Here is a 12,797-nt window from a genome sequence, read left to right as displayed (position 1 = left end):
CAATATACTCACGTACTCAAGGAATGTGTAGATCAGCTAGCTGACGTCTTTACAGATATTTTTAACATCTTCTTGTGCCAGGTGGCCATCCCTGTATGCTTCAAGCCCACCAATATTATACCAGTGCAGAAAAAGTGAGCTGTGTTCTGCCTCAGTGATAACTGCCCCGTGGCTCCCACAAATTATTATGAAGTGCTTCAAGAGACTAGTCATGGGCCTCAGAAAGTCCAGACTCTCTACTTCTTTGGACCTCTTTCAGTTTGCATTTCACCCTAACAGGTCTACTGATGATGCTGTATCTCTTGCCCTTCACCTGGCCCTGTCCCACCTGGATAAGAAGGATACTTACAGTACAGTATGTAAGAATGCTGTTCATTGACTTCAGCTCAGCATTTAATACAATCATTCCCCAGAAGCTGATAGGAAAATTTAGCTTGCCGAATCTCAATACCTCCCTCTGTAACTGGATCCTGGACTTTCTGACGAGAGACCTCAGACAGTACTGTATATTTCGAATCTCAGTATATGTAATGGTCAGATTTCTAGATCCTTCAAAATGTTGTATAATTTTTTTCAAAACTTGTGTTAGTTATTTCTGAAGTCTGCCCTTAAGAAATGCCATTGTAACATTTTTTCTTATTCTATCTCAAATATTTTTGTTTAAATCATTACTTTTCCCAAAAGAAACATTGTTCCATTGTAGCTTGCTCTTGAAGGTTACTTTTTAAACACAATATAATGTTGTAAGAAACAACCGCATATGCCCTCAATAGTTTCAGATGTGATTTTAATTTAGTCTTTTCTCATGTTAAGAGTTTATTTGAATTTTCACAGTTTGTTAGTATCAACACAGCTGCTCAAGATGAACATCTGGATGACCAGTTGAGATAGCGATGTGACTGGCATTATGAATAGTGTTTGTTTTCTTGCCACATTAGCTGTGCCTATAAAGTGCAGTGAAAGGTTGCATTGGTAGCCTTTTTCCTCAGGAGACCAATCTATTTCAATGCACTACCATATGGATGTGCTTAAATGAGGGGCATTCATAAACACTTGTGACTGACAGAAGGCAGGTACTGTACAGTAAAAGCACACACCTTGTCAAAGTGATTTATATTTATAATTGTATGCTTCAATTGGATAAAAATATTTTAAAAAGCTTCAATTTAGTTTTCTCCATCTTTGCAAAATAAAGGTGAATTACAGCTAATCAATAAATTACCAGGGGTTGTCTGTAATCACTTGCAATAAAACGAAACATTTGTAGCATTTACATTTTGTGAAAAAGAAATCTATGTTTTTCACCAGAATAGATTATCCCAGAGCAGAGAAGCATTAACAGCAATAAAATATAATTAATTAAATATATAAGCTTTGTTACCCACAAGTATGATTACATGATGATCCGAATGTCTAAACCTTTATAGCCTCTCTACTAGGTTTAATAATTAGTCTGAACCTCACGGGAACTGGCATTAAAATGACTTTATTTTATTTTTCACTGTGGATTTATGTATTTCCTTTTATAATATATCACCAGAAGTAAAACTGCTCTATTTAAAAAAAAACTTCAACCTGTAACAGTCCTTCGTGGACTCAAGGACATGGAAAGAAAAGCCCAGTATTTGTTTTGAAATTCTGTTCAGGCTTTATAAGATCTGAGAAGTGTTTGTGTGCTACACGGTTCAGGGATATTAATTGGATTCAGTTGTGCTCCAAAATAATTAATTGGAGTGCCATTGCCAAACAAAAAAAAAACAACATAATATGGCAACTGCCAATCTGTACATATACAAATAAAAATGCACCAAGAAAATCAATACAGGATTTAATTGAAATAACCTTATTGCTATTATTGCCAGAATTGTGAACTATACAGTAGCAGTGTCTGGGGGTCTGGTGTAGTCCTGGTTTATTTCTGCACATACTGAAATACCAACTTTAGCAGCTGATTGTTCCCAACGAGGATTTCGATTCTTGTTATTTATCTATAACAAACAATATACTTTAGAAAAAACGATTTCTAAATAGCTGAAAAAAATGTTTAAATTTGCAGATTTAATGCATTAAAGTGTAAAACATAAATCAAAACCATACTACTGACTTCTTGCTCTCTTCGACTCTCTGGGTCACTTCTGTAATCCAAGCTGTCTGTCATGGACTATGGAAGAATTTTTTTTTTTTACATGGTCCTTAACATAGCATCCTGTTATATTAAACGCCCATTAACTGAATTCAATAGAGAAGTCTCTTTCTTTTTATATCTACAGGTCAATAATTACTCAAGGTAATTTGCTTCTAAACTATTCTTACTGTATATCATTTTAAATAAGAGCCAGTTCTTTAAGGCATTAAAAAACAGTAATGTTGTTACATTTCCAGACTATTTAATTATGAAAAAATATCTGTCTTATGAAGTGGTTTTTCAAATGTACAGTGCATCTCAAAGCACTGTACTATACATAGAAATGTAGATAGGAAAATTAAGTTACAAAATGAAGTCTTAGAAGGCACAATACACACAGTAAAACACTAGAATTGAAGGCTGTCATTAGAGGTCATAACAGATAAAATATCACAGAAATATAGGGAACCATTTAATGCTTATGGACAAAATCATTTTACGGGTATAGTAGAATAACAGCGTGATACTACATCTCTTGTTACTGGTGTACTTTCTTATTATTATTTATTAATACCCCTGCAGTTGATTTAATATTGATTACATTTGAATATTATATAAAAGCAGGAATCCTCAACCATTTCTTCCTCAGTTTGAAACCCTGAAAGTCATTAAAATGGTGGTTTTGTTACAGAGGTCTGCAAATTGCAGCATTGACTGAGAACTTAGGTGCTCAACTGGCCTCTAAATTAGGCCAGTTAGGCTATGTCTCAGAAGAGTAACAGATACAAAATACGATATTATTTTCACATGCAGCAAAGCCGGAACATGTTTAGTGCAAGATAACCACGACATCCCTAAGTGGACCCAAAATCTGGTACAATGAGACAGCACACATGAAGGCTGCTCCTCTGGAAGCCACAACAAAACCTGTGTGTTTATTTTGAAGTTTAGTGAGCACATAGACAGGGCTATTTTTTAGGGAAAGTAGGCAGGCGAGTCCTGTTTGTTCAGCAGAATAATCTATGCTCTGCTTCTACCCGAATTACTGTCCAGAGGAGAAGCCGAATGTAAATGTGCCTTTGCAGCACTGAGGAGATCACTGAAGAAGATGTGGGTCCAGTCTTGATGTACCCGACTGTGTGTACAGTCCTGCATGCTAGTGCGGACTTCACATCAGTGTAGGAGGCTGAAGAGTTCACCGCTTCTAAATGGATAGTCCTAACAGCTCAGATGTAGCAAGACTAAGAATGTAGTCTTTTTCTTTCTCTCATCTTTCTGAAGGGGACAGCATACATTTGTAACTGACTGGATGAGGGAGGGAGGGGAGGGTGAGTTCCAGGGTCAGCACTTATAAAAGATGAAATCCTATTAGCATTTTTGGAAAATAGGGACTTAATACCACAAATGAGATTATTTCCTATAATAATATTTGAGATAATATAAATTCTAATTCTGTAGAATTACAATATAGAACTACTACTGAGGCTATTGTTCAGATTCTAAAATAGAAGTACAAGGCGTCCTGGTTAATATAACATTGAAATATATTAATGGTGTCCTTGGTTACATTGCATGCATGCAGGATATTACAAGCCAAGATGGGAAAAGTAAAACATTTCAACCATTTTTCTGGATCATGCATAAACAAATGAGGGTGTAACTATGCACTATTTTCCAGATTTAAAAAAATATGTTTTTTTTCAAGGTGAGGCTCAAAAGTTAAGCTGGGGTCAAAGCTGACTGTGAAATTTTTATCTTTAAGCAAATATTATACTGAACACCATTAAATGCCAGGTTCACACAGTTCATGTTTACACAGTAGATGCTGTTATAATTGAGTTGTAATAAATTCAGTTGTGTCCAGAATTTAATATTGGAAATACAATTCGTAAGCACAGAAACTTCAAACTGCAAGGAGATAGCAGTCAAATCAAAAAATAGCCAAATACATAAAATAGTTTATAAACAAATTAAAAATAAAGTTTAAAAATGCAAACCCTGAATCCACCATAAAATATGAGATGGAGTTGAGGCAGAACCAATGTTTGCCATGTCACCATTCCGCACAAAAAGTATTTAAACAAATACAGTACATAAATGAAAAGGTGACAATTCCATCACCTGCTACTCACACGAACATGTCACTACATAGTATTTCACATTCTGTTTCTTCCTGTTAAGGTCAATATTGTGCCATACCGGACCTGGAGGAGCCATTCAATAAATATACGGAAATGAAATCGACCCCTTCTCCAACAAATCAAACTTGAGTTTTGTACACTAAGAAAGCCACTAAAAAATAAGTCACATTGGTGAAACAATCGTCGTATTCCCTCAGAAATAAAAAATTATCAGTTGAAATTATGTTGAGTCTTATAGAATCTTCTATTATCAGAGTTCGAAGTGTAGCCCAAGATGTATTTCAGCATTAGGATGATCTCTCCCACTGCAGTTTTCATTGACTTTGAAAGCAGTATTCATTATTATTTCTTAATGAAAGAAAGTGAATATACTGTACCTGAACTGACTTTACACTTCACTTACTGTATCATTTATCAAGTAATGTAGGATTTCCAACAACCGAAAAACACAGAAATATTGGTTTGCTCAGAAAATAGATCACCTGACTATTATTTATGACAGGGACTAATATGCTTGCATAATGATTCGTTTATTTTCTGATTCAAGAGGTTAGATTCCTGAAAGAAAGATCACACAAAAAGACTAGAGAGCTCAGCTCAGCATCAGCTTGACTTGACTGAATACTCTCCTGGCTTTGCTGAATTTTCTATTTCTTAATTGTTAAAAATGAGCTTGGCACCAGGTAAAGCTATGTAAACGGAACAGGATATAACTATTAATAAGGTAATATAGTGGTTGATGTTGCAACCTATAGACATAAAATGGGTGTAAACATCTTACTGCATTATGAAATAATGAAGGTACGTTGAAAAGGTGTTATTAATGGGAGATTTCAACTTCCTACACATAAAGGGAATATTAATTAATTAACCTCAGAGGCTTAATAATTGATTATTAACCCAGTTTGTAAAGGAACCTACCAAGATTTTTTATAATAACTAGGAGAGAATTAAGGGAGAAAACTAAATGTGATAGAACGATTGGAGTAAAAAAATATTTCATTAAAACCACTGGGGAATTCTAACCATAATTTGTTTTTTTTTTAATATGTTGTTCTAAATCTAGAATTTAAAATTAGAGTTTACATTTGTTTAGAAAAGAAAACTATAAATGAATGAGACAGATCTTACAAACAGTGAACAGGGAACAGATCAATACAGTCAACAGAAGATGGATTGCTGTAGTTTGATATCATAATGTGAAATGCTCAAAATAAATTAATTTTTTAATTTAATTTTAATTTAATCCCTAAAACAAACATGTCCAATATTGTTTGAGTGGTTTAATGCAGAAATTAAGAAAAATAAAATCAAAGAACACAAGTGCTCTACAAACAGTGTAAAAAAGCTTACATTTCAATACCAGAAAAGGATTACACTGCGCTACAGGTATAACAGAATAGTGGTACTATGACTTTACTGACAGTATTGAAGGAGCTTCATCAGTATTAAGTAATTTCAGTGTAGCTTACACTGAAGTATTCCAGTGACTAGAAGGGTTTATAACTAACAAATCTCAAGGGTCAGATGGTATTTTCCTAGTTGCATTTGAGGAAATGAGAGATGTTTTTCAACTGGGATATCTCAACTGTAACTAAGTGTGAGCTGTACCATCAGATTTTAATTGCAAATGTGGCACCAATTCATAAAAAGGAGGACAAAAACATTGAACCAGGAGATAGTAGGCCAAAACAGTAGTCTTAAATGTGTTATCGGTAAAGTTATTGCTGGAGTTAAACTAGAATATTTACAAAATAATAACAAAAGAGACAGTGAAAATGGATTTAGAAAAAAAAAGCATTACTTTCAAGCTTTCCTGGAATAAGCAACAAGAGCTATAGGTAACATTAAAGCATCTGATGTTATATTTAGATTTTTAGAAAGCTTTTGATATGGTCCTTCATAAAAGGTTAATCAACAAATTAAAAGCTGTAAGAATCCTAAGTAATTTATGCATGTGGGCCAATGTAAGCAGTGATATACCACAGAGACATGTTTTAGGTCTTTTGCTCTTACTGATCTCTATTAATGATTTAGATTCTGATATTGTTAGCAAACTAGTTCAATCTTAAAGTGAGAGGAAAACAAGGAGACTGAAGAGCAGAGAAGCAGTGGCAAGGCAAATTAAGTCTAACACGAACTAGCGGAAAGTGATCTACACAGGAAGTAACAACATACACTATACAAATCATATTCTTAGCTGCAGAAAGCTATGCATACAAATAAAATGTTTATATTGATTTGTTTAAAGCCACTTTTGAATTTTACTATCTTGTTTGGCTACCAAAAGGATAACAGCCATATTTTTCCAGTTTCCTGCTCAGGATAATTAAGTACAATAGCTCTGTAATAGAAAATGGTTTGGTGCAACATATACTTACAGTACACTCTATAGTAAGGGTGCATTTCTGTGTGTGATAATAATATGTTTTTTATATAACTGGCCAGGTTTCTTTTTGGCTGGAAAAGTGAAAATTGTGGTGTAGTTCTTTTTCAAAGGCCTTTTTAAATCATTAAAACTCCACAAAAAAAACCTTCAAGTGCATCCCTAAGGGTGAATGCATTAATTAGCAGAGGCTTAAGAGCTGCAATCATTGACCTTAATGAACCATTTCTTTATTTCATTTAGCTTTTTGGCATATTACCTTTAAGACATTACTCATTGCAATATATACTGAAATTAAGTAGTCAGCATCTCATGCAAAGATATGTGTTGATACTAATTGGCAGATAATTCTCAGTGTTAAATATTGAAGTGCATAAGGCTTACTTACTGCGATCAACCCTGAGGCCTGTTCGAGAAGGATACCACTGGGGACCTGCTTAAAACAGAAGGCAGCATCAGCAACAGAGCCCTGCCGCTTTTCTAATCACTTCTGTTAACATTCAAAAATATTTCCACAATGTGATGCTATGGTATTACTATACACAATATGCATTTGCAGTATAAGGAAAGTTATGCACGTAGAGTACATGTAAGCTACAGTATATGGAGAAAAATGAAACAATGGACTTGTAAAGTAAAGTAAAATGCTGTCTGCATACATTTGGAAAGAAGCCCTGTGTATTCATAAACAACCCTGGGAAACCTGTAAATTGTACTTTATTGTGTGCCTCTTTTGTAGTGTACAGAAATGCATACTGTGACTTGGAGCAGGTAACTGCATTGTACAGATGAGGTGTTGTGGCTGTTTGTATGAGGCTAATTGAGCAGCAATGAGTTTGTCTCTTCCAATTCAATCACCTGGGGCTTCTAGCATATAAAGAGAGCTTTTAATTTTTTGGGGAGAGGGGATTATTCAAATGTGTGGAAGAGGTTGTTTAAACAAAAACTTCTTCTGAAGAGTCCATTAAACTGATGCACACATAAGAAGCAAATACAGTATATTTGTAAAACACATTAGATTTGTTTTACAAAGGTGTAGGCAAAACAAAAGTATGGCAACACTACATTGAGTAAGAAAAAGTCAAATGAATATATTCATGAAGATGAGAAGACTATTTCTTAAATATCCATTTAAATTTCTCCTACTTTGACATTTCTGAAGCATTATAGTCTAGCTTGGCATACTTAGCTTTAGTCTTTCAGGATTACATAGTCTGGTTTTTATTTCACCTGATATCTTTCTTTAACAATGGAAGTAATTATACACTTTGTTGAGTCACTTCAACACTTTTCTCATGTCAGAAAGCAGATAATTTAAATACACCTATAAAAATACTTGGACTAAAGTCTTCAATGATAAAGAAATTCTTTAATACAGAAACATGATAGTGACTAAACTGATCAGAAAACCATGTGTTTTATTGGTGACTTTAATGTGCAACAAATGATATAAATATGGATTGGCGTCCCATCCAGGGTGTATCCTGCCTTGTGACCAATGCTTTCCAGGATAGGCTCCAGGCCATGACTCCAGATTAGTTCAGCGTTTATTGAAAGTGATATGAGGTGATGATTAAAATAGTAAGTTAATAACAGCAATGGTGAAATATGGTCAGAAATCTTATTGTTTGTGTGGTCTTAACAGAAGACTTAGAGTTGTGGACTAATATAAATTTTTACTTCATCATGTCATTCAATCTGGTAAAAATACACCAAAATTTGATATTCAAAGAACATTATAACAATTTAAGAATGTGTGTGGAATTTTAAGAAATGTTTAATTCTTGTACAAATGACTGCAAATACACATCTTCTCAGTAAAAAATACTTTTTTTTATTTGAGCCAGTAGTCTTGCTAAACCTTTATACAGTGGCTTGTAAAAGTGTGCACCTTCCATTAGTCTCCCCTTGATTTCAGTACCTTTTTAAAAAGTTTTTGAATCAAAACAGAAATACACAAACTGAACACTTTTATGAGTGAAAGTCGTTAAATGTCATGAATGTCAGTAAAAACTACGAAGAAAAATTAAAAGCTAAAATATAACAATTTACAGATTCACCTCCTTTTGTCATGCCTGCGCTGGGAACGGCTCGAGTCCTGCCGTTGCTAGTGGCAACCAGCACATTCGCACGCTGATACTACCGGCCACAATCCACACACGAACTACTTGGTTTACCAATCAAGCCTAATGCACCCAGGCAGTCAATCCACTGGGCAATCATCCCATTAAGCAAGATATTTAAGGCAGTACTGTCATATTTATCTTAAAAAAGATGCTGGATTTTTTTTTTAAATGTAATGTTGGAAAAAACAGGAAACTGGTTAGGGATGTCACTGAGAGGTCAACAGTAACTTTCAGAGAACCACAGTGTTCGATAGGTGAATTGGGATAAAATGTTCATGTGTCAATATCCCAGTCACTCTACACAGCTGGCTTGTCTGCCAGAGTGACAAGAAGGAAGTCATTACTTAAGAAATCTAAGAAAGCTGTGACAGACCCTAACCTCAAGCAGGGTAGTCCCAGGGGTCTGTAATACAGGACAAAAAGACATGATGGCCAAGAGAAGTGCAGTCCAAGAAGCTGTACCGTTTGCCTTTTAAACCTGACCAGCACCGTGCATACTGGTAAAAATGCCGAAAACAAAACTTCTTATTACACCCATGTGAAAATGGGCATTTCTAAACTCTCACCAAAGAACCAACAATGAGGTCCGTGACCTCTGTTCTGGGTATTTCCAAGAAAAGTAGAGGCTCTACAGTGGCAAAAAAAAACTGCCACCCCCTCTGATGCCAGAAGTATGATGGCTGCAGACATGTGGCCAAAGGTTTTCGTGTTCAGACTAGGCAACATTATTGTACTAAATGTAAAGCCTTACATCTGACAGTCCCAACACAGTGCAGTTAATATCTTCCTTATTGTCAAGCATGGTGGTGGCTGTATTATGTTATGGGGCAGCTTTTTATCCGGAAGCCAGGGAAGCTTATCAGGATTGAACAGGAAATGGAATAGAGCGAATAACAGGCAAATGTTAGAGGGAAACCTGCTTCAGTCTGCTGAAGACCTAAAACTAGGACAATAATTCGCCTTTCAGCATGACAATGATGCAAAGTACAATGCCTAAAGTATAATGGTGGATCAGAACAAAAAGTAAAGTGAAGATTTTTGAGTGACCTAAATTAAATGTGATAAAAAAGAACTGACAAGATGTCCATTAACAATCTATGACCAGATTGAGAGAGTTTGAGAAAGTTTGCAAAGAAAAATATAGATGAACCTTGCACCACCTTGGCATGCAAAGTAGAGTTTAGTAGAGGCTTGTAAAAAAAGACTTGTGGTTGTACAGTAATTGCTGTCAAAAGTGCTGAAATACTGAAACTAAGGGGGTGAAAATGCAATATAGTGAATCTGCATATTTTTTTGCTTTTGCTAACATCTAATTCTTTAACCCCTAAAAATGTTCAGTGAGCATTGAAGTTCTGATTAAAACTGTGTGAATACTTGTGCAAGACACTGTACATGTATATAATAAGATAGAACAAATGTTAGAATATATACTGTATATATAAGAACAAATGTTAATGCTCAGCATTTAATATTTCATAATGTATCTAATTATAAATTCCCCACCTGTGTGAGAACAAGGATATACTAAGAGGAATGTTTTCTTTCATATTATTCATAAATTAGTTTAAAAGAGTTCTTCAACACTGTGTGACAATGATCAATGACAGTATTAAAAATAGCATTAAAAAAGAAACACCTTACTTGGTTCAGATCTTACAAGTCTCTATTTCAGGCCTCATTTAAGACCAGCATGGCTTGCAGGTTATCAAATGTAATTCACCTCAGGAGGCATTCACTCACTGACATTTAGAAAGGGCGTTTGAGCAGCAGTCCTGACATAAAACCAAGGTTTTCTAGGATCGAAGAGCAGCCTCCTAGAAAGCTAGTCAATGGTGAGGTTTGCATGTTCAACTTGGATTAAGAGTTTTTCATGCTGTTTTTGCACATCAACAGCACGAAATTGACAGGTCGGGGGATCAGACCAAATAAAGGCATTTGCATGGTGAATCTTGATTTCCAAGCAGGGGAACAAATGTGCATATGCCATTTAACACAACATGACTGGCAGCTGAGGAAAGAGCTTGCTATGAATTTTTCATGTAAAATTTTGGAGACATTTGTTTTCCTAGGTGTGTTTTACAGTGAAATCTGTCATACACTTGGCATAGATGTCTGCTTCCACTTTGAAGGGAAATTCCTGAACTACAAAAATATAGTACCATATTTTAGAAAATATAGTTTGTTTTTCAATTAGTAGACAGTAATACTGATAAAACAGTACATAATTGCCTTAATTTATAAGCAAATTGTTTCACACTTCATTTGCAATTAAACAACCAGTCTAACTGATTGAGCACATTATGCCTAGATAAGGTTAGAAAAAAAATACCACTGTTTCAAAACTAGGAATATACAGTAGACCCCTTGTAGCTATGACTGCATTGAATTGATGTTGCAAGGACCAACTGAGAGTTCAAATCTGTCTTTGTACAATAGCATTCATGTTATTTAATCCTACTCAAACTCCACTGGGGATTGGGAATGACTTCGAAGAGCAAAAAGTCTTAATCAGGCTGTCTAAGCTGTGCTTCATGAGAACCATCAGAGAAAAGCACATTCGCCTTTTGAAAAAATGATGACTGAATATGTGTTGATTTGCCCATTGAGCTTGAATGTGGGCTATGCTATGAAACAGTTGTAGCACAAGTTGACAAGAGTGGATTCTCCATACTGTATATATACTCTAATCTTAAAATATTCAGAGCATCCCTGCGGCTAACTGAACACTCTGGAAGATGTCACATTTTGAAGAATTGGGTCAGGGCAATTGAGTCATGACAAGTCACATGTAGGGAAGCAATCATTTTCTGAGATTATAAACAGTCATTCTATGCACATTGAAGATTCTTGTAAAGGGTTTGAGGGTGTACTAAAATGTTAGCTTCCAACAGCTACGATATTCCAACGACTAAACAGTAAACTTAAAACTGCTTTCCATCTTGTGTGTGTATAAAAAAGAGCAAAATTAACCCCAAAGTTCAGCTGACTGAATTTTTAAAATTGTACTTGATTTCTGACCTCTGAAAATCCTTCAACAACCACATACAGAACACATTTATACAATGAGCTTTTTTTAAATGTTGTGTTCCTTGTCCCTATTTCATTTCCTAGATCATCCGATCATGATTATACATGTTTGCTTCCAGGTTTTAAAGCTTTCCTTACTGGAATTCTTCATTTTTTAAACATCCCGGTTGATGTTTTCAGTACTGAAAAATTCTCATTTTATTGCTATACTGGATAAAGCACAACAGTTTAACCCAATCGAAAGAGCTAATACACAGAGTGACATCTTCAAGATCTTTTGAAAATGTTCTTATTCTCTTACTCATCAGTATTGCATTTGTATTATGTCTCTCAATGTTCATATAATCCTCCATCTGAAGGTTTTATAAACTTGTAAATGTATGAGTAATCCAATTTTTCCACCCAGTAGCACTATGCTGATAATTTGAATTCTTATTACTGTTTGAAATGAACATTTCTACTGGCATTTTGACATTAGAGGCACGCCACGAAAGGAGACAATTACCCCTTAGTGTGAATGCTTTCATAAATCTGTCCCATTTCTTTACCTTTGCTGATTTTTATCCTAGCAATGCATGATGAAATTAACTGATGTTTTCATGAGGCTTTGTGTTTCCATAGAAACCTTGGATGCAGCCTTTAACTTTGTCATAGAAAACTTATTATAAATGTTCAGTATTCAGCAGTCCCCAGTAAGCAATATGTCAGTATCCTCACCCACCTCATCAATGCTGATAATTAGCACTTCAAAAAATCTGAGTTTTGGCAGGATGCAAATATAATTAGAAATGTTCTCTTCAGCTAAGGTAGATGGTTTTTAAGTATGACGTATATTAACATTAAGCAATACCTCATCTAAATTATTCTGAGCTTGAAAATGAAATAAATACCATTACTAAATTGTACACAAGTAATAATTTCATGTCTGTGGCTCCATGTATTCATTAAACAAAACTAAATATATTTAGTTTTTATCATATTACATTTAGCAT

At 34.8% G+C, this 12,797-nt stretch overlaps 1 protein-coding gene across 4 annotated transcripts in view; it reads right to left on the bottom strand.

Annotated features, from left to right (window-relative positions):
- Window positions 1-12,797, bottom strand: part of LOC102683305 (trans-2,3-enoyl-CoA reductase-like) — a 51,735-nt gene that overhangs the window by 23,190 nt on the left and 15,748 nt on the right. For 2 of the 4 annotated variants that reach the window (XM_015345530.2, XM_069192089.1), the window contains exon 3: window positions 7,041-7,088. In XM_015345530.2, coding sequence (XP_015201016.2) covers window positions 7,041-7,088 — 48 coding nt within the window. The remainder of the gene's footprint in view (window positions 1-7,040; window positions 7,089-12,797) is intronic. The other 2 variants (XM_069192085.1, XM_069192095.1) reach the window with 1 other exon arrangement.

The sequence above is a fragment of the Lepisosteus oculatus genome, chromosome 1 (genome assembly GCF_040954835.1).
Source record: "Lepisosteus oculatus isolate fLepOcu1 chromosome 1, fLepOcu1.hap2, whole genome shotgun sequence".
Taxonomy (NCBI): Eukaryota; Metazoa; Chordata; class Actinopteri; order Semionotiformes; family Lepisosteidae; genus Lepisosteus; species Lepisosteus oculatus.
The sequence above is the reverse complement of the archived record's forward strand: the minus strand, read 5'-3'. Positions and strand labels throughout refer to the sequence as shown.